This window comes from Pocillopora verrucosa, chromosome 7 (genome assembly GCF_036669915.1).
Source record: "Pocillopora verrucosa isolate sample1 chromosome 7, ASM3666991v2, whole genome shotgun sequence".
NCBI classification, from domain to species: Eukaryota; Metazoa; Cnidaria; class Anthozoa; order Scleractinia; family Pocilloporidae; genus Pocillopora; species Pocillopora verrucosa.
Window position 1 is genome coordinate 14,420,224 of NC_089318.1, and position 20,271 is coordinate 14,440,494.

The 20,271-nt window shown below is 37.0% G+C and overlaps 2 protein-coding genes across 2 annotated transcripts; both read left to right on the plus strand.

The window, feature by feature from the left end:
• Positions 1-8,622: 8,622 nt before the first annotated feature.
• On the plus strand, positions 8,623-14,545 carry LOC131792365 (uncharacterized). Its single transcript, XM_066170040.1, has 7 exons — positions 8,623-8,764; positions 9,697-9,879; positions 10,841-11,097; positions 11,617-11,731; positions 12,397-12,433; positions 13,381-13,507; positions 14,027-14,545. Exons 2-7 carry the CDS (start codon positions 9,786-9,788, stop codon positions 14,543-14,545), a joined length of 1,149 nt encoding a protein of 382 aa, XP_066026137.1. The 5' UTR covers positions 8,623-8,764; positions 9,697-9,785.
• Positions 14,546-14,754: 209 nt separating this feature from the next.
• On the plus strand, positions 14,755-20,260 carry LOC131792367 (uncharacterized). Its single transcript, XM_059109738.2, has 7 exons — positions 14,755-14,798; positions 16,159-16,217; positions 17,219-17,475; positions 18,145-18,259; positions 18,755-18,791; positions 19,421-19,547; positions 19,739-20,260. The coding sequence occupies exons 1-7, from the start codon at positions 14,755-14,757 to the stop codon at positions 20,258-20,260; spliced, it is 1,161 nt and encodes a 386-aa protein (XP_058965721.2).
• The last annotated feature ends 11 nt before the right edge of the window (positions 20,261-20,271 follow it).

The following is a 20,271-nucleotide window of genomic DNA, read 5'->3' on the forward strand; positions in this document are numbered from 1 at the left end:
GCAAGCAAAAAAAATTTGCCTCCGCGAAAAAAAAAATTAGATTTTTGATTTTTAGGCAAATGAACTAAACAAAAATTATATTGAAATTGCATTTATTTGAACGAAAATTTACTCAAAAGGTTTAATGACAGAAAATGTGTTTTTTAATGCTGTTAAACTCTTCTCAAATTAGTAGGTCAGGATTAAAGAAAGTTATGCAATGAGATCACCTCTAACACTGCAAATGAGGTAAAAACAATTATATTGATATATTTCGAAATACCTTTATACTGTAGTAGTGATATTCCTGTGAGTTCGTTAGCTCTTCAGGACTTGCAGTATACTTGTCTTTATTTAACGACTCGCAGAGAAATTTACCATCCAACCGCGGAGAAGAAGCAACGTTAAATGATGAACAATTCGGATCATTCACACAGATCAAAGCACACTCTTTGTAGTTACTAACAGCAGTCAGTAAATTTGATGCTACCTGAAGACGATGGAATTTGTCGACTGCAAAGTTGCCATAGGATACCTTACTTTGACTGCCGTTCACTGCAATTCCCCGCTTCAAACCACTACTGCCGTTAATTTGAAGGTGGCCTTGGAGCGGCTTTATAAAAAACGCAAAGAAACATGCAAGACTGGATGCAAGGGCTTGCATTCTATGTCTTTAAAGGTTAAGCGATTATCCGCTCAGGAAAACGTTCAGCCGCTTCATCTCCAGTAGTTTTATAATGCTCTATGGCTTAATATTTCTGTTCGTTTTTAAAAAGCACCTGCTTTGTTAACGCTACAAGTAAATTATTTAAAATGAATAGCTATTATGTGTTTTGACATCAGAGTGTTTAAGTTATCATCAACAACAAAAAAATAAAACTTATTTTAGTTTTCTGATTGGTCACTCGATCTAAATATATCAGTTCTCACCCACATATGATTGAAGGGATAGCTTTGTTAATTTATGTTATATCATTTGGGGTTATCCAAAACCAGGAATAAGCAAATAGCAAATTCATTTTTACAAATTAAATCAAACATGCCTCACTTTCCATTTTGTCAAAATAATGCGTTTACCTCTGGATAAGCTCTGGCAATCAAATGACGAAGCTAACTTCGTCTGTCATGAATGCGAATGGTTAGCACAGGCGCCATAACTATTTTGGGAATACCTCTATGTTTAATTATAAAAAAACCAAACATCGAGACCACCTCCAGGATTTGCTCTGTCTGATTTATACGATAAAGTTAAACAGAAGATTAAGTTTCGCTTGTACAACAAAAAAATCAATTTGACTTTACGCATTACTTCAAATCTAATACCTTGTTTAGAGGTTGACTATAGTTGCAGCTCTGGGAAAAAGCAAACTAGAAATTTCTTTTTCAAACACACCTTTTACAGCTGGTGACACTTATCATCAGCAGTGTGGTGAAGATAAAGTTCGCCGATTGCTGCAATGGCGTTATTGCAGGACAACTATATCGGCAATAAAATGGCCGGCTTTCGCCTTAATGTTCTCATTCTCATTGTCACTATAGCTTTTCAGTTTGTTTGGTTTTTATTTTTTCTTTCTATTTTGTTTGTTTCATTGAGGGGCTTTGGCTTACTTGTTCACCGTTGTTACGGCAATTGATTAAAAGAAAAACTCTCAGCCATTGAAGGACGTTTTATGTTCTTCCTTTAATGGTCATGTTTCCACAGTCTCCTGACTGAAATTTGGTTAAAAATTACTTCGACCTTGAAAGCCAGTGCCAGCAGCCCCTGAAGGCATGTTTAAGCTTTTCTTAGTTAAACTAGTTACTAGTTAATATAGTTTTTTCCTTAGTTAGTTAACATGTTTGTGGAATTCCTTGTGGTTAAGTGCAGGCATTTTTTTGTATTGTTTGGATTGTGTCCCGGCCTACAAGCGTACTTTCTTCTTTAATCGTGTCCCGGTCTCCACCGGTCAACCTCGTGGATTGAAATTCGTAAATACATTACGTAATTTTTAAACCAAATAACCTCATGACAGCAGCAAAAAGATAAGGGCCTGTAAAGCTAGCACGAATTAACCCGCTGTGTCAATATATAATATATTATGGCTTTGTCCCTGCATACCTGGCACCTTTTCCAAAAGAATCAGGTAACTATGCGACAGCCAATTTAGTCGTGTAGTTTTAACACGCACTGTCAGCTTGGTCATCGGCCATTGAACCGATTCTATTTTTGGCGCATTAGAAACATTCAAAAATGTAAAAGCTTCCCATTTGATAATGAAAGTATCTGAGGCTAGTCGACTATATGCGTCCTCACAATCAATAACTGTCGATTAAACATCGTAGAACATGTCAAAGCACGTAGCTCTCCTTAAGCGAGGCTTTAGAAAAACCTTGACATAAGCTAGTGATGTCCTAGCAAATGTGCGATCATGATTACATCGCATATATATTGGAGACAATTTTTGTAATATTCTTGGAGTGAAAATGTAGCTAGATAATGCACTTATCATTTATTTATCGTACAGAAGAAGTCGTAACGCTCGAAAATATAACAAACATCAGTCGTCAGTATCACGTCTTACAAGGGACATCAACAATTTAAGCGCTGTAAACAATAGGTTTAAAAGAAACTGTGAATGAATAATGTAAGAATATTATGATTCCAGGATTCCCATGCTGCATGTTGTATAACTTCGAATTCACTTTACCGGCTTTTTTACGGAATATCGAAGAAGCAAATTTGAACCATAACTCTCAGTGTATCAGGAAGTTCACTTTTTACAGCTTAAACATTTTTTGTCCAATACGGTAAAAGCTAATGGGGATCTCATTAATTTTGATAAATTTGTCACCGTTATCTGGGCGGGATGTAGCACCATTTCCACAGCTAATTCTGTCTTCAGGGTGACCCTGCACAACCGAATCCAATCCTGGAGGCACAAGAATCACAATCACTTTGTTCATTTGAAGCGTTACCGATCCCTTACTCCCGCGCAAACTGGACCATAACTACAACCTGCATTGAATCCTTCGAGCTCCTTGTTGCAGTTTGGCTGTAAAGAGGCCTCGGAGCCGAGCAGCGTTTTCCGGGTTCCACGACCCAGCGAAGTGGTTTGATATTATCCGTCGGCTATCAGTGATTGCAGCGGAGATGCCTAATTGTTAACGAAAACAAACAAAATCGACTCTGTCCTCCTAAACTCATGGCGAGACAGATCTTGGAGAAGAGTGTGTCCCAGTAGGTCGGTAGCTTGGTTTCTTGTAAATCAAATCCAGTCTCTCCTTCAACAAGGTTGTATTGATTTTTGTCTGACCAATACCTTGAGTTGTAATGAATGTATTCTGGGTTAAATTAATTACAAACTTAGTTTGTATCCAGTGTTATAATGAGGCCTAGATATAAATTTAAAGCATTTGGAGGCAAGGACGTGAGTGGAATTTGAAATATACGCCTCTTTTTTCCCAGTGATATTAAATTAAAAACATCTTTGTAATGGGGGAGGCACTCACCCTTGATTATCGTCTTAGTTGAGAAATGAATAATGCTCAAGAGCACAAAGAATTCTTATCATAAACTACAGTGTATACTACCTTATTGCCATCAATCTTCTTGACAGTTGTCCAAACTTCATCACCACATCCAAAATTCCCCATATGACAGTAAACAGAAATTGGCTGCGCATTGATGATAATTGAAGCAATTTTGCCATCTTTATTTGACCTATACGAACCCCAAAACACCACAATAAGCTTCCCGTGATTTACATTTCTTGGCAGGGACTTTATGATAATTGTTGAAAATTTACTTAGGAACGTAATAGTGTTCAAAATATGACTTGAATGGGTAAAAAGCAAAAACGCTTCCTTGTAAACGTACTCTGAAGGTAATTAGTAATAGTATCATTTAAATTGGCACATGATGCTTTTTTGAGTTCCGTTGTTTTGTTACCCATATCACGATTTCTCTTTGTAAGAAAAAAAAGGGAAGTTGTAACTTTAGCTTTTGGTGAATTTTCACTTTATGGTAAAAAAAGAGTAAAGGTTTGTGATCGATGAGTTATAGAAAATAATTGATATGCAGATCTCTTATTTTTCCTGTCTTTTGCCAAATTATTCTTTGTAAACTCCAGTTGTTGAATGTAAGTTAATTGGGATGAATACAGAAAAAAAGGGGATTAAAAAATAGAGACATCAGTTTTAAGAAGTCTCGCTTGTCTTCATCATAGACTTCTTTGCATGACTTCAGTGCTACAAGCAATCGAATATAATGTCATTGTTTAGGCAAGTTTCCCCGGTCTTTGTTTGAGTACATGTAAAAATACCAAACACATTAATCCAAAGTCAGGCGTCTATACATTTTATGCGTAAAGTTGCTTGAATTTGAGTCGAAGACTCACCCTTTTGGCAATGAAGCCCTGTGTATCCCGCTTGACAGCTACAAACATAGCCATTGACTTGGTCTGCACACGTCCCTCCGTTCAAACAGGGACTATTAGCGCACTCATCGATATCTGCAGAAAATTTGAACGAAAATTTTGAGAATCTTTAAAATGGAGAATCGTTAAGAGCGGGAATCTTCAGGGTTCAAAACAACAGCAGGAACTTTTAGCACACTTGCCAGCGATTTTTCACCGAAGAACTGGAATTTTATAGAAAATATTATGGGATCGTCCAACTGAAGTAAAAGTCGCTTTCCTGTTATGGTGAAAATGCTTTAAAAGCTTATGGGAAACGTAAACGAGTGTAAAGTGTCGAAATTTGAAGCGTGCTACAGGGAGTAATTTTGTTTACAGTATTCAGCTTTCAACGTATTGCAAGTTTTTGTACACACCAACACATTACCGTGTTTATGTTTCTGCACGTACACACTACCTTTGATAAAGATTTATTTTCCGTCAAATCCTGTTTAATTAATTAATTAACGTCGTTTGTAAAGCCTTCTCACGCGTTCAAATTAAAGTCGGTGCTTGACAGTAGCGCGACAGTTTGTCTAGGCAAAGTTGTATATTTCACGTTTGAACAAACACCGAAAAATTAAGCCGTTCACTACGCTTTGTTAGAAAGGAATCGCTGCAACAAAACATGTTGATCAAAATAAAGATTCTGATGCTGAAATTTATTATTAACAATCGGGGAAAAGATGAGCCATGACAAAAATCTAAAAATTCACGCTGAAAGCTGAAAAATTATTTTGAACCCTGATCTTTAAAACCGGCAATCTTTTAAAGTGGGAATCTTTAAAACGGGGAATCTTTAAAAGCGGGGAATCTTTAAAAGCGGGGAATCTTTAAAAGCGGGGAATCTTTAATGTGGGAAATCATTAGAAGCGGGAATCTTTAAAACGGAGAATCTTTTAAAGCGTGGAATGAAATCGACCAAATGTATGAGTGGTCGGCGGAAAAGTTGCCCTCTTAGGCGGGAATTCCTCAAACATTACCATTTTAAAGATTCCCGCTTTTAAAGATTCCCCATTCCCCCTTCTCCATTCTCATTCCTTATTCCTTATTCCTTATTCCTCATTCCCCATTCCTCATTCCCCATTCCTCATTCCCCATTCCTCATTTCCCATTCCTCATTCCACGTTCCTTATTTCCCATTCCTCATTCCACGTTCCTTATTTCCCATTCCTCATTCCCCATCCCTCATTCCCCATTCCTCGTTCTTCATACCTCATTCCTCATTCCCCATTCCTCATTCTTCATTCCTCATTTCTCATTTCCCATTCCCCATTCCTCATTACCCACTTCTCGATCTCCATTCCTCGTTCCCCATTCCCCATTCCCCATTCCCCATTCCCCATTCCTCATTCCTCGTTCCTCATTCCTCGTTCCTCATTCCTCGTTCCTCATTCCTCGTTCCCCATTTCTCGTTCCCCATTCTCCATTCTCCATTCCCCATTCCCCGTTCCCCGTTCCCCATTCTTCATTCTCCATTCTCCATTCTCCATTCTTCATTCTCCATTCTCCATTCTCCATTCTCCATTCTCCATTCTCCATTCTCCATTCTCCATTCTCCATTCTCCATTCTCCATTCTCCATTCTCCATTCTCCATTCTCCATTCCTCATTCCCCATTCCCGCTTCTTCGATTTCCCAATTCTTCAATTTCCAATGCTCCAATTTCCCAAAGCTCCAATTTCCCAATTCTTCAATTTCCCAATTTCCCAATGCTCCAATTTCCCAATGCTTCAATTTCCCAATGCTCCAATTTCCCAATGCTCCAATTTCCCAATGCTTCAATTTCCCAATACTCCAATTTCCCAATGCTCCAATTTCCCAATGCTCCAATTTCCTAATGCTCCAATATTCCAATTCTCCAATTTCCCAATTCTCCAATTTCCCAATTCTCCAATTTCCCAATTCTCCAATTTCCCAATTCTCCAATTTCCCAATTCTCCAATTTCCCAATTCTCCAATTTCCCAATTCTCCAATTTCCCAATTCTCCAATTTCCCAATTCTTCATTTTCCCAATTCTCCGATTCCTCAATTCCCCGTTCCTTGTTTTAAAGATAGCCCTCTTTAACGTAAAAAAAAGCATGGAAATGGGAAATTTGATGGAGCAATGGTCGAAACTCGTTTTATGGTGACTGCAATGTTTACCTTTCTCATTAAAAGAGGTGCTCCCAAAGAGGTCAACTTTTTGGTCTAGACTGACGTGTAAAGGGTTACACTTCAAGATTTCTGGTTAAAGCAATGCCCGTCACGAATATTGGCCATATTTTATTATTACACCTGTTTCACAGCGGTTTCTTCCGTAACCAGGAACACAATCAGAGTGGTATTTGTTGTCAGGGTAACTTGGCACGCAAGTCGCATTGTTGTGACGCGTAAACCTTGAACATGCGTCTGTGGAAAAAGAAAATTAAAAAGTGTCGATGTTATCACTCTCCCAGGAGAAAGCGAGAAAACGAAAGAAACTTTCCATAATTGATAGACCCTGCAGTCAAACCCATCACTGTCACTTAAGGACTTAGCCTGGAGTCCGGAGTCCGTCAGTAACTAATAATTACTTATTGACGGATCAACGATCAGTGACGGCAGCTGTGAATCTCCTTTTGAATATGTTTTGAAGGTAAAAGCACCCCATCGATATAATTGCAAAACAAGAAGATTGGAATCACTTAGATTATTATTTTTTTAAACAAAGCAAGATTTAGAATCACTATAAATAATCTCTAACTTCTGACCATAGTTTCCGTATGAAGTGCGACCTTCAGATCTTTGTAACTGAATTCCTGTGAGCCACTTCTACCGCCAATTTTAATTTGGGCCTCGAGCTCCTTAGCAATGGCAAGCACCAGAGCGTGATTAAAATAACAAAACACAGGTAAACATATTTTGTGCAAATAGAGAACCTCACATCTTACTGTTAAGTAAAATGTATATGAAGAACTTTTCATTCAACCTTTTATACCGAGTAGCCTCTTATCGCTTTATCTCAAAATAATTAAATTTCCTTGCTTTGAAAATATTAACTAGCCTAAAATCAAGACGATAAAGTGTAGAATTCTATATTCTGATTGGATAACCTATAATTTTGTTAATTAGATTTTGCCTCACAAGATGCCGCCATATGTCATACCAAACGTTTTATTTACGTATTTGTTAGACGTTATTAAAGGAATGATGACAAAGCAAAGTATACAACCAGAAACTGAATGTTATCATGAGCCGACGGAATAATGAATTTTTACCGGTAGCTTTTCATTTGTATTTTTTATGTATTTCTCAAACATTGGTTCTCACTGAAGATGTTTCCTCGTAAATTTTACATTTCTAATTTACTTGTCAATTCTAACTACCATTTCTATTATACTACAGCACTTTGAAAACTGATTCATAGGTTGATCTTGTGTAACATTGGTTTTTACGCACTACTTTTATGTACATGCTTGTCGCAATTTATCATCAACACATATCATTTAGAAATCGCTGCGGTTCAGCGTTTTATAAAAAAAAATTTACATAGAGCTGTTATGTTAACCACTTTTTCTCTCTTGTAGTATAACATATTCCACTGGCGGACGAGCTCAAATCTCGTGAATGGGCTCCTATTTATGCTCAGAACAAACTAAGAGGGAACTATCAAAAATGCCTTGCCTTCTTAACATTAAAGAAAGCACATGTCATCGTTAGGGTTATTTCTTTCATATCTTTCGTTCTTCCTTCTCTCCACTGCCATTGCGTTCTAGAGGCGCGTCTGCAAGGTCTGTCATCTACTTCGTTGTTTCTCAAGAAAACAATCTGGGAGCTTTGGGAAGCGTAAACACTGTACAGCTGTAGTTTCAACGGTTTAGTGTCTCCTTAAGTCAAAGTAGAAGATATTTGCCGTTTTCGCAGTATTCTCCAAGGCTAGTGTTTGTGCACTGGAATTTCCAGGCACGATTTCTCTTATGTGCTATGCAGGTGCCCCCCCTTTTGCATGGCGAAGATATGCGAGGTGACTGAAACATAAACAAAGGAGATCAATGCAAATAAAATGGTGCTTGGGAATGAGCTCAGAGGTCGAAATAGTCGAGTTCATGTGACACGCGTCCTGCATACTGCTAGGATCGGTAATGCCTATAGCGTCATGTTTGTAAATAGAATGAGAGAAAGGTAAGTTTTGTCATATGAACTTCGTAATAGACCTCGTTCGACGTGGAGTCTCTGTGGCACAGTGGTAGAGCATCCGAGCGCGGTATTGGAAGGTTTAAGGTTCGATTCCTCATGGGGACTCAGAATTTTTTCTTTGTCCCAGGCTCGTGACAAGACGAAAAACATCTTTATGATTTCGATAGATGGCAAGAGAAGTTCAGAGAACTAAGGTGCTTATTACAAAAAAATATCCGGATTGGATTTAAGGTTTTACAGGGAAGACCGCTCTGGGTCACATATCAATATTTGTGGATTCCGCTTAAAGAAAATCTTAGAAAGTTTTTATTCTTCGTGATGTTTAAAATGAGATAAAATAACACTAATATAATTTATGTTGATTTTAGACCGGTGGATGAAATACATACAAATATACATTATTTTGAGCCCACGATTGAAATCGACATCGTTTTGTATGTTCGAGTTTTTTTCTTTTTTAACTCTCTGCAACAAACAATCGAATTTGACACTCTTTCTCTGTTAGGTATTGGTCAGCATTAACCATTACAGTATACGAAAGTCTATCAAGCTCGTAATCGTCCCCGTCTTTCCTAAGAGGGCCTCCGGTCCTTCCGATTCAATACTTTTGGTCTTTTAGCCAGTTGTTTATGTTGTGTTGGGTATTTTGTTCTGAGAATTCTAACTCGAACTCTCGATGAAAACGGTTGCTTCTTTCAGCCTGTCCGCCATTTTGTTTTGTTGTGATTTCACGACTTTCCTGCGAGTCAATCTAATATCAACTTTATGTTTTAAGTCCTGATTTCAATTTCACTGTTTTCCTCTGAATTGTCGCTTTCTGTCCTGTTTGGAATTAATTGCGTGTAATCAGCTTTATGTTTTAAGTCCTGATTTCAATTTCACTGTTTTCCTCTGAATTGTCGCTTTCTGTCCTGTTTGGAATTAATTGCGTGTAATCAGCTTTATGTTTTAAGTCCTGATTTCAATTTCACTGTTTTCCTCTGAATTGTCGCTTTCTGTCCTGTTTGGAATTAATTGCGTGTAATCAGCCCATGAGTATGCTGAGTTTTCTCCTAGAATATTACTAAGATGATTAACGTTTGAATTTCTTTGTCCCAACACATAAATTATTCATTTGTATTCACAGAACCTGCTGAAGACGGTAATGACAGGTGCGGCAAAGTGTTCAGGAGCTAAAACAACCACTGGCGACAAATATAAATTTTGCCTACAGTCATGCAAGCATTATCAGTCATAACTGTCATCAAATTGATTTCTTTTCACTTAAGCCTTTGGCTTTTAATTTCAAGCAGAGTGATTTGTTACACAGGTAAGAGGCTTGCTTTCTCTATTTATTTTTCAGTGGCACCCTGATGATCTAAATTTCCCTGCATTATTTGAGCACTTATCCAAATTTCCATTTTTTTTCGGAGTAGGTAAAGTTACCGTGTCCATAAAAAAAAAAAAAAAGATTTCAACTAAATTTTGAAATGACTCAGTACTCATTGAAATTTTTTTTAGGGCCAGTCGATATCCTTAGATTGATTATTTACGGGAAAATGATATTTACGAAAACGACGGCGAGGACGAGAGCCTTGAAATCAATAATCGACCAAAGTACACATAGCGTAGTGTCAAATTCTTAGAATTCATGAAGAAAATTGTCGTTACTTTCACACTGTTGTCCATCGGATCTCTGGTTGAACTTAGGCTGCATTAGGTAGATCAAGCCTTTTCAGGTAATATTTTGGACAATCATTAATTTCGGTTTCGGTGATATTCAGAATAATCAAGGTCGAGGTGGGGGTTATCCGCTGAAGCCGAAGCCTTCATATAGTAACCCTCACCGAGACCTTGATTTTTCTGAATATCACAAAAACCGAATCTAATTATTGTTTTATCATATATTGAACGAAAAAATATGGTCACGACAATAAGTGGAACTGATAATGTATTTCTAAATATTAAAAATATAAACATCAGGAAGCAACATAAAGCGCGCAAACTGCTAAGTGCAAAGCGCGGGAAAGAAGGTTTGTAGAGCTGATTGGAGGTATTTTATTTTATTCGAAATTAAAAAAGAAAAAAAGAAAAAAGAAATTGTACGAATTTCATCACACGTACCTTACTACCTGAGAATATCTAATTAAGGTAGTACAAGTCTGTAGCCTGAGCAATCACTGTTTTCTAGTTATATTCAGAATTTTCCCATAATATATACATATATATATATATATATTTTTATTATTATTTTTTATTAATGTGACTACCTTCACTTTAAAATTCATCAGGTTTCACAAACATCATTCACACTTTCACGAGACACTGGCACCATTACCTAAATGTGACAAAACTTGGAACGTTCGTAGTAAAAGACTCCTTTAATTGTGCGTTTGAATGTCTACAACTTCGTTCGTGTGTATCTGTGAATCTGGCTTCTAGCGAAGGGTTTGATGGGAAACTTTGGTGTGAAGCACTGTCCTCTGATAAGTATAGAAACAAAGCAGATTTCCGAGGAAGCGAAAGTTCGCATCACTTTTCCATCAAGGTATAGTTTCATTTACATAATTCTTTTGCTAGAGGTCTTTTTATCATATCTTGAATTTGCATGTAATATCTTGTATTTGCATGTAATATCTTGTATTTGCATGTAATATCTTGTATTTGCATGTATAATGCATTCACTGTTCCCTAGATATGCGATTCGACATATTTCTTCTGATCGATGTCTGTTAATCGCATCTTGCATTTACATGTAGAGTACATTCACGGTGGCTATGGAATTCGGCTCTCTGTCACTGGCTATGAATTCGATTCACTGGGTAAGAAGTGGTCAAAACATGGCGTTAAAGAGTCAATTCTTATGCAAAACCTCTTTTTTCTTATTGAAACACGATTTCTGATTTGTAGCTGTCGATTTCCGTTTGCAGTGAAACGACCCTTCAAAAACGAAATATATACGATAAATATTTCTCGCGCAGGATTCGCATCATCATAATTATTCTTACCACCTTTGTATCTATCTAATCGTTTATTTTTCATCCATTTTAATTCCTTCGTACACTAGTCACCTTGTTCTTCTTCTCCTTGTCAAAATGGTGGTACCTGTTTTGCAAACTATCGAAGGGACTCATTTGAATGTATCTGTGAGGAAGGCTTTATCGGAAGATTTTGCGAAACAGGTAGGCATAAAAAATTTTACATATCGTGGTCAACAGAAATGTGTCACTCATTATTACTACAATGATAGTAATAATAATGATAATAATAATAACTTTTGTTATTATTGTAATTATTTTTATCATCATCATTGCCACCATTGCTGTGCAGTTTAAGTAAGTTTGGAATTTGACCGTGCTAAACGTTCAATGGCTTTCTGATCAACCAGTTGAAGACTCCCTCTGATCTGTTAAGAGAAAACAAGAACGACAAACATTTTTCACGGTGAGCTAGCTTCAAAAACCAATCACAGCAGTTTCCCTAATTTATTTTATTCTTTCCTTACTGTGTACATTGAATAAAAGTCCTAAATAGAGAAACAAATATGTATTGGTTTTCGAAGCTCAAAGAAGAAGGCGCGAGGTTAAGACGATTTTTCATTTCTGAGCAAATGATCGATTAGTGGGCTGTGAGTACCTTTAGGCGTTGCAATTATATCGATTTCAGAAAAATTTCAATTAAGCTTAAGGATGGTTAAGAATATATGAAAGTCATATATTTAGCTTAAGGAGTTGAATAAAATGGGGATAATAAAATGATAGAAATTACAAAGCATAAATAACTAAATGAAAAATAAATCTTACATTTAAGATAATTTGATATAACACCGTAACATTCCCTTTTTTAGGTGCGAGGTCATGCAAGGAGATCTATGAATCGAACTTGTAAGTCTTGGAGTTTTCTTTTACTACCACGGATTCATATTTTATGGAAGACAATAGAGTTAAGATGGAGCTTAATAAGGTTTATGCAAGATTCAAGCTAATTTGTGTACGAAAAAAAGTTAGAATCAGTTGCTATTACACCAAAAAAATTCCGCTTCTGTTTACCCCTTAGGACTTTTTCTTTAATATAATCCCGATTAAGTCATACCTCTCTGCAGTCTTCGCTCAATGAAATATAATTTCAATTAATGCTGACATCATACACTTCATCTGAAGAAGAAAATATTCCCTATCGTCGGAAAATTGCTTAAAACATCAGGAACAACAACGAAGGTCCTCGGCTGCTTGAAAATACTGCTGATTGGCATGCGTGTTGATTGCTTTGCAAATTATGAGAACATCGTACCCCTCCACCACATCCAGAATGGTCCCTAAATCCCCTTGCAGAAACTCTTCGACAGCCAGTGCTTAAGAGCTTTATTGCATTTTTTATTATAATGAAGAGTTGGAAAGTTAACTGGCAAGAGCTTCGCTTTTAGGCTTGTTTAATCTATATATTGCATCTATGCAGTCTTCGGTCTCTTACCGGCAGCCATTTCTACTAAAACGAATCAATCTAAGTCTGATTCAAGACCACTCCATTTGACTCCTAATGAATGAATCATGTTAAGCTGTTTATTTCACTTGTGTGACGGGTTGCTGGGCATATGAGGAGAAGTACTTTGGGTGGAAATTTGCTTTCTATTTTTAGGGGGCTATACATTCCTTCACTTTAGATAGGAGACCAGTTTCTAATTTCGAGGGCTTTTTCTGGGAAAAACATAATCGAACAAAATAATAACAGCGAAAATGAATTGCCCACTACTACAATATTTTTGTACATTAACTATATATCCAGTGCACACAGAGCAAATACTAGAGTTTAGTCATTGTGATTTTTATGACAGGTTTAACACAAGTCAGTCTGCGACCCTCCGTTTTGACTTATCTCCAATTTCTGTTTATTGTCATGTGGGAGATTTGGGGTGTGGAAACGGAGCATGGACAACTGTTATGAAGATTGATGGTACCAAGGTATCATTTGTATTCAATTTGAGCCATTAGTTTATCTCTAGTAGAAATCGTTCTGAGCACTGTTCTCACCAGTTTAAGCGTTATTTCAAAGCGATTTTCCTGTTAGCGAGAATGGAGCCAAATATTAGCTGTTAACACTCGTTTTTCCTTCTTTGCTTTCTTCCAAAACCAAATTAATAATAACGGTAACTTTCACGATAACGATAATGATGAAAATGAAAGATGTTGCTGTTCAAGGAATGGCACCGATATACCCGAGGAGAGAAAAATCTGATTGCTCCTTATCCTAACAGGAATAAATCCTATGCCCTTTTGATTACTTCGGATGCTCTACCACTGAGCTATAGGAAACTGGCGGTAGGCTGAGTCATGTAACAAGATCCTTAGTTAAATGAAAATGTTGGTTAATAGAATGTGATGTGGTTGGTGGTGCAGACTTATATCCATTTGTATGAAATATTTCAATTATAGTTTTCCATCTGCTTCATTTTTTTACGAAAATGCTGTCTTTTCTCTCAGAGAACCTTCCATTATAATTCTACATACTGGAGTGATGAACGCGATTTCAATACCCCCGGTGGAAACACTGGATTTGATTCCGAAGAAACCAAACTGCCAACCTACTGGAGGACGCCATTCACCAAGATCTGTCTCGGTATGAAGATCGACCAAAAAGTCAACTTCATTGTAATCAATCATCATTCCAGTTCTCTGTTCTCACTGATTGCGGATGGGCAATACCGTGCCACGTCACTTGGCCGTGACACGTGGAAAACACTGATTGGTTCTCAGGCATCCTTACAGAATAACTGCAATATCGAAGGGTTTAATGCTATTGGTGGCTCTGCATCTCATTCTAAAGCAAGGATTGGTTACATTGCAAATGAGCAAAACGATTGCGGCTCATGTGACTCTAGAATAGGTATTGGGACTGGGGGATACTCGGATGACGGTAATACTTGTGGTAATAGGGCTTCCCACAACCCAGACAACGGGGTAAAATCTATTAAGGTCATGGGCTACATCTTAGTGCAATAAATGGTGGGTTTATCCCCCAAAATACCTTAGGATTACACATGGTAAAGTCTCTTTCAATTTATCTTTCAGTAATGTTATCTTCTCCTATTATCACTGCGATTTGCATCGCCATTATTGATCGAATTTGCATTACTAAAGTTAGTTAATGTTTGTCTTATTTTAGACTGGCGCCGGAATCCCGGTGTTTAGGTCTTCCCCTATTTCTAAAAATGGGGGCATCTGCTGCTAAATGCAGCCTGGCCAAAGTCCCTCGGTATGGCGCTATAAAAATCCTTCATTGTTATTGTTGTTGTTATTATTATTATTATTATTATTATTATTATTATTATTATTATTATTATTATAAGATAACAGCAGTATATCATTCTAATGTTCGTAGCACTGGGACAATACACTGGGCGCGTAATGGACGGCACATGAGTATGTCTTCCTCTTCGCTTGTGCGTTTCTGTAGTTTTAGCAAGCAGATCAGGAGTTTGAAAGTTATGATGCCAAAATTACAAAGAACAATATGAGTCGAGTGATAATAAGGGTAGTTAAAAAAAGGGGGAAGTTGGGGGTCTTTAAGAAAAATATTTCGTTGCACAAACCTAAAAAACGTATATCACTCAGTTTCAAATCCTTCATAACGTCTTCTGTCTGTGATTTTAGCAACGCAACTAAAAAAAAAAAAAGGACATGTATTTATTATTACATAATAAATACGTGACTTGATAAAATGTTCTGCAAAGTTCTACGGTATGCAAGTCAGCATGACTCAGCAGTCTGGAAATTTCGAGAATCAACAACAATTACCCCTAACACTATAAATATGATTCTTTTCGACTGGTTTGTTTTTTTTTCTGTTGGGATTGTCATATTGTCCTCGCGTATTTTATTTATATTTTCCATGATCATCAATTTGGGAGGAAATAGTAAACTTAAAATCATTTTAATAAAGAGGGTAAGTTTCTAAAAAAACCATGGTGTAAAGAAACTATGGTTAAACTCTCTAGGGGGCTAATTTATGTTATAAACTCAGTTCCTAATGCTAAATAAACCTGTTAAATCATTTCACTTGGTAGCTCTTCAAGACACGAAATTTATTTGTTAAGAAGCTTAGATAGCCATTTTGTTTGGAACATCGATGGGAGCCTTTATCGGGGATTAATGCTATTGATATTGTATATTGTCAACCACAGAAATGCATACTAGCTGTATAGGGCATTGATTAAAATGGACGCTTATTCATTCCAAACTCTTTAGAAACACTTTTCTGCGCAACGCGGCCTTAAAAGATGACAAATTTAATTACGCTTGGCTAAATGGATTCCTTTGAAATTTTGATTTCAAAGCCATGATATTTATGCTTTAGAATAAAAAAAAACAAAAACAAAAAGGATGTATCCTACCTCCTTGGATGTCAATAACAAGGGCTGTTTTATCAATTTCATGACCTCTAACGAAGTTAATTGATTTTTTCGGCGAGCTGACAAGAGCTATGTGCATGTACTCCTACGGAAAAGTTTTGTTGTAAGCCTCAAGTAACAAATCAACAAAGCAAGGATTAGAGAAGACATACATTTTGTAACTTACGAAAAACTGATATCACAAGTAATGTTGTCTTTTGTCAGCTGCCTACTAATTTTCCACGGACTTTCCGGAAGGATATCTGAAACATCCTGTGCTAGAGGTAAGATTTTAGTATAATCTTCGGCAACAAAATTATTACTGCGTTTATTCTAGGTTAAGTTAGGTTAAGTCAGGTTAATAAGATGGTGAACAAAAAATTCAAGGACTCTCTGACGAGAACTTTTTTATTCAGGTTCTGTCTGGTATTTTCTTAGCAACATACTCATGATGAACTCGGCGGATTTTTTTTTGTTCTTTTTTAAATTTATTTTCAAGTGCTATACTCAAAAGGATATCCTCTACCCGAAAATGTTTGATGCGGTAGCCTGATCTTCACTGAAGCATGCGCGGTTTGATTCGCTAAATAAAGATTTCATGTCCGTTATTGAATGTCTCACCTTGATATTCTAATGTATTATGAAATAGGCAAACGGTATCCAGCAAAGCCTTTATTGAGCGAGGAGGCAAAGACATTTACACTCAAGTCACTATTTATATAAACATTTATACGGTCGATCTGTACTGATCTGATCTCTCAATCGAACATTGAGAAATATGAAGTTTTAGTATGATGTACCCGAGTCGATTATGATAAAATCTTGAGGTTTAATAAAAAACATATAGACATATTAATATTAACAATCCCTATTCAAAAAAAAAGAGAAAAAAAATTCCGGACGCCTTGCTCCCTGTGTTAAATAGATTAGGTTTGCAATAAAATTTGGAGTAGGCAAAGATAACTGACTAGGTTGAATAGATGCCTTTTTTTTTAAATTTTGCCTTCGGCTTTTGCTTTGGTGTAATTGTGCCATGAAACTCGACCAATAAGATATTGCATATCTTTATAAATACACCAGCTTTTGTGCTGAAGTTTGAGCAATTTTTCAAAATAGAATACTTTAACGTACAAATACAAAACGGTAATCCCTTTATCGCATAATTGGAATTTAGAGAGCTGGAGAGGAAAACTTTAAAGTAAACTCAAAACCTGTTATTTTTTTCACTTTTAATTCAATGAATCAGATGCAGCTCTCACATCGTTTTCTTCTTGTTTCTGTGTAGTTGTGACAGACTTATCTCATGCCTTTGTTAAAGACAAGTTCCATTACCTGAATGTTAACAAGATTGGGACGTTTTTGGTGACGGACGTGTTTGACTGTACGTTTAATTGTCTTCGTCTACCGTCATGCGTTTCTGTAAACTTGGCGAGCAACACAGGAGCCGATGGAACTATCTGGTGCGAGTTGCTGTCTTCTGATAAATACCAAAACTCCCAGAAGTTCGAAGGAAACCAGACTTCTCATCATTTACTCCGAAAGGTAAACTTTTGAAAAAACCAGCGAAAATAACATAATAACGGCTTAAAACATATAAAAAATAATGATAAAAAAGATAATTAAAAAAACAGACAAGGGAAAACAAACCAAAAATACAAAACAAAACAAAACACAAAAAAAACCAGGAAGATAAAAAATATAAATTCTGAATTTGCTTGTATCTGAGTATTTATCAGTGAATCATCCGATAAAAATGATGTTTTTGCTTTAATCATGAATAGAGTAATAACGACGAAAACAACAAAATACACGCCTAGGTAACAAAATGATTTTAATTTTTGGTTCAGGTCTACTCAACTCTTACTTTGGTTTGATTTCTTTTGCGTTCCTTTTTTTATCTTTTAATTTGTTCTGTGTTTTTTTCCTTTTGCCAACCAGAAAGGCCAAGCAATCAAAATATTTTCAATTTGTTCTGATAAAAAATGGATTTGACTTTCTCACATGCGTTTCTTACATTGAAGTCATAAATATTCAAATCCACCGTAAAGAATTTCAAAGCTGACTTTCGAGTGTTAGCCCTTTGTCTGTTGGCCCTTCGCTGTGACGAAGGGCTAACGTTTAAAATGTTCTTGCGGCCAATTTACGTTATAAACTCAGTTGATAAAACCAAATTACCTGAGAATAAAACAACTTATTACTTTGTTATTTCAGTCGCAATGTATTTCTACGCCGTGTCAAAATGGTGGTACATGTCTGGCAAATTATCAGGACGATACGTTCACATGTCTTTGTCAAAACGATTATATTGGACAACACTGTGAAAAAGGTAATGATTTAAAATGGAAAATGTTTCTCCTTTTTACATATGCTGTTTTAAACCTAGGGCAAACATATTATCATAACACGATCCAGGTATTTGTTTTCGTTCCCTAAGCTGACCGCCGTGTTGCAAACTAGTTTCCCTCATCTTGTTAGAAAAGTAAAGGTTATGGTATGTGTGACGTCAATCACTTTGCTGAACATAATCGAAGCAGAAACCGCACTTTTCACTGTCATTCTGCGCAATGTCTAACTTAAAGCACTAATTGCTTTCAACGACTGACTCTGGCAAGCTGGCTCCATAACTTAGTACAGACTTCCGTCAACAGATTTTAACAACTGCTAGTTCCATGCCAACGACCTACTCCCGACATATACACAACAAACGACAGAGCAGAACGACCTAACATTACCTACGTGTCGATGCTACGCCACTTGAGTCTTACAGTCAATAACAGTGGGGCTTTCTCCTTATATCGTTTCTTTTTCTGCTGAATTTCAGGTGCAACATCGTGCAAAGAACTATTTGAGGCATACAAGTGAGTCAATTTCTGTGAAAAGGTTTTTTTTCCCTCCTAAAATAGTTTTTCATTACATGAAATAAAGAGTTGGTCTATGCTTAAAGCTATGGATACACGTGAGATGTTTGGAGAGCATGAGAGAAGCAAAAGAGTTGCTCGAGCCGCAGCCATGAGTAACGCCAGTGCATCCAGAGCTCAATTTACGTACAGCTAAACCATGAACCAATTATTTTAAAACCCAGCATGCAGACACAAGTTTTGCTGGAAAATAAGAGTTTTTTATTACAACAGTGTCGGGTTTCCGAGTTGATCGTATTCTACCCAAAACCTACGAATTGAGGAAAAAGCAAAAACAACCAAGAAATATTTCGAGACCAAATCTTTATTACAAGAATCATTCTTTCATTTTTTCATACTACTCAGAAGCGAAGTAGCTACATGCTCATTGTTGTTATGGATGCACGGAGGTGCGTACATATGAATTTTTACCAAGATAGCTGCTTAGGAATTAGGCAGGACTTGCGCGGGCGCAGTGTCATAACACCAAATGTCACTGCCTTTAGGATCGCTTATCATAAGTTGTTGCATTTAAGGCATACTTAGCTAATAAAATAACGCTTAAAACTTATCTTGAACCTGTCCTCTAGTTTCAACACAGCTCGACTAGCCAAACTCCGCTCTGGCTCAACATCAGTCTCTGTTTATTGCCACATGGGGAATTTTGGGTGTGGTGATGGGGTATGGACAACTGTCATGAAGATTGACGGCAACAAGGTAGGATAGATCGTCACATCTCTTGCTGATGAGCATTATTCATTACCTAGTGGGGAAAAAAGAGGAAAAACAGGGGTGATCACCTTACAAAAGAGGCCTCTATTTCACATTGCTGCTCTCTCTTGCCTCCAAATGATTTTGATTTATATGAAGACGAATTCTAACTCTAACTTTGTAATTAATTTATTCAGGCCACATTTAAATACTACTCGAGCTATTGGTCAGATAAAAATCAATACAACGCTGCCGGAGGAGAGACTGGATTTGACTCAGAAGAAACCAAATTGCATACCTACTGGGACACATCCTTCAACAAGATCTGTCTCGGTATGAAAGTTGGCGGCCAGACGCGATTTGTTGCCTTCAACAAGCAGGCTACTTCTCTGCATTCCCTGATCGCTGATGGACATTACCGCGCCACCTCATTGGGTCGTTCCACTTGGAAGGCACTTATTGGCTCGGAAGCCTCGTTACAGACAAACTGCAACAAGGAAGGATTCAATGCAGGCGGATGTTATGGTGATGGTTGCGCTTTAGTAAGGATCGGTATCGTTTCAAATGAGCAAAATGACTGTGATTCATGTGATTCCAGGATTGGATTTGGCGGTGCCGGGAACCCTGATGATAGTATTACTTGTGGAAATGGTGCGATACATGATCCAGATAACGGTGACAAGCTCATTAAAACCATGGGTTACATCTTAGTGCAGTGAGAACCCCATTA

Excerpts from the sequence above, each read along its gene's own strand:
- LOC131792365 (XM_066170040.1), top strand. The coding sequence starts at position 9,786 with ATGCAAGCATTATCAGTCATAACTGTCATCAAATTGATTTCTTTTCAC. Across the intron at positions 11,098-11,616 it reads CGCATCACTTTTCCATCAAG|TCACCTTGTTCTTCTTCTCC; the intron begins GTATAGTTTCAT and ends TTCGTACACTAG. Across the intron at positions 13,508-14,026 it reads TGAAGATTGATGGTACCAAG|AGAACCTTCCATTATAATTC; the intron begins GTATCATTTGTA and ends CTTTTCTCTCAG.
- LOC131792367 (XM_059109738.2), top strand. The coding sequence starts at position 14,755 with ATGGGGGCATCTGCTGCTAAATGCAGCCTGGCCAAAGTCCCTCG. Across the intron at positions 17,476-18,144 it reads CTCATCATTTACTCCGAAAG|TCGCAATGTATTTCTACGCC; the intron begins GTAAACTTTTGA and ends TTGTTATTTCAG. Across the intron at positions 18,260-18,754 it reads TGGACAACACTGTGAAAAAG|GTGCAACATCGTGCAAAGAA; the intron begins GTAATGATTTAA and ends GCTGAATTTCAG.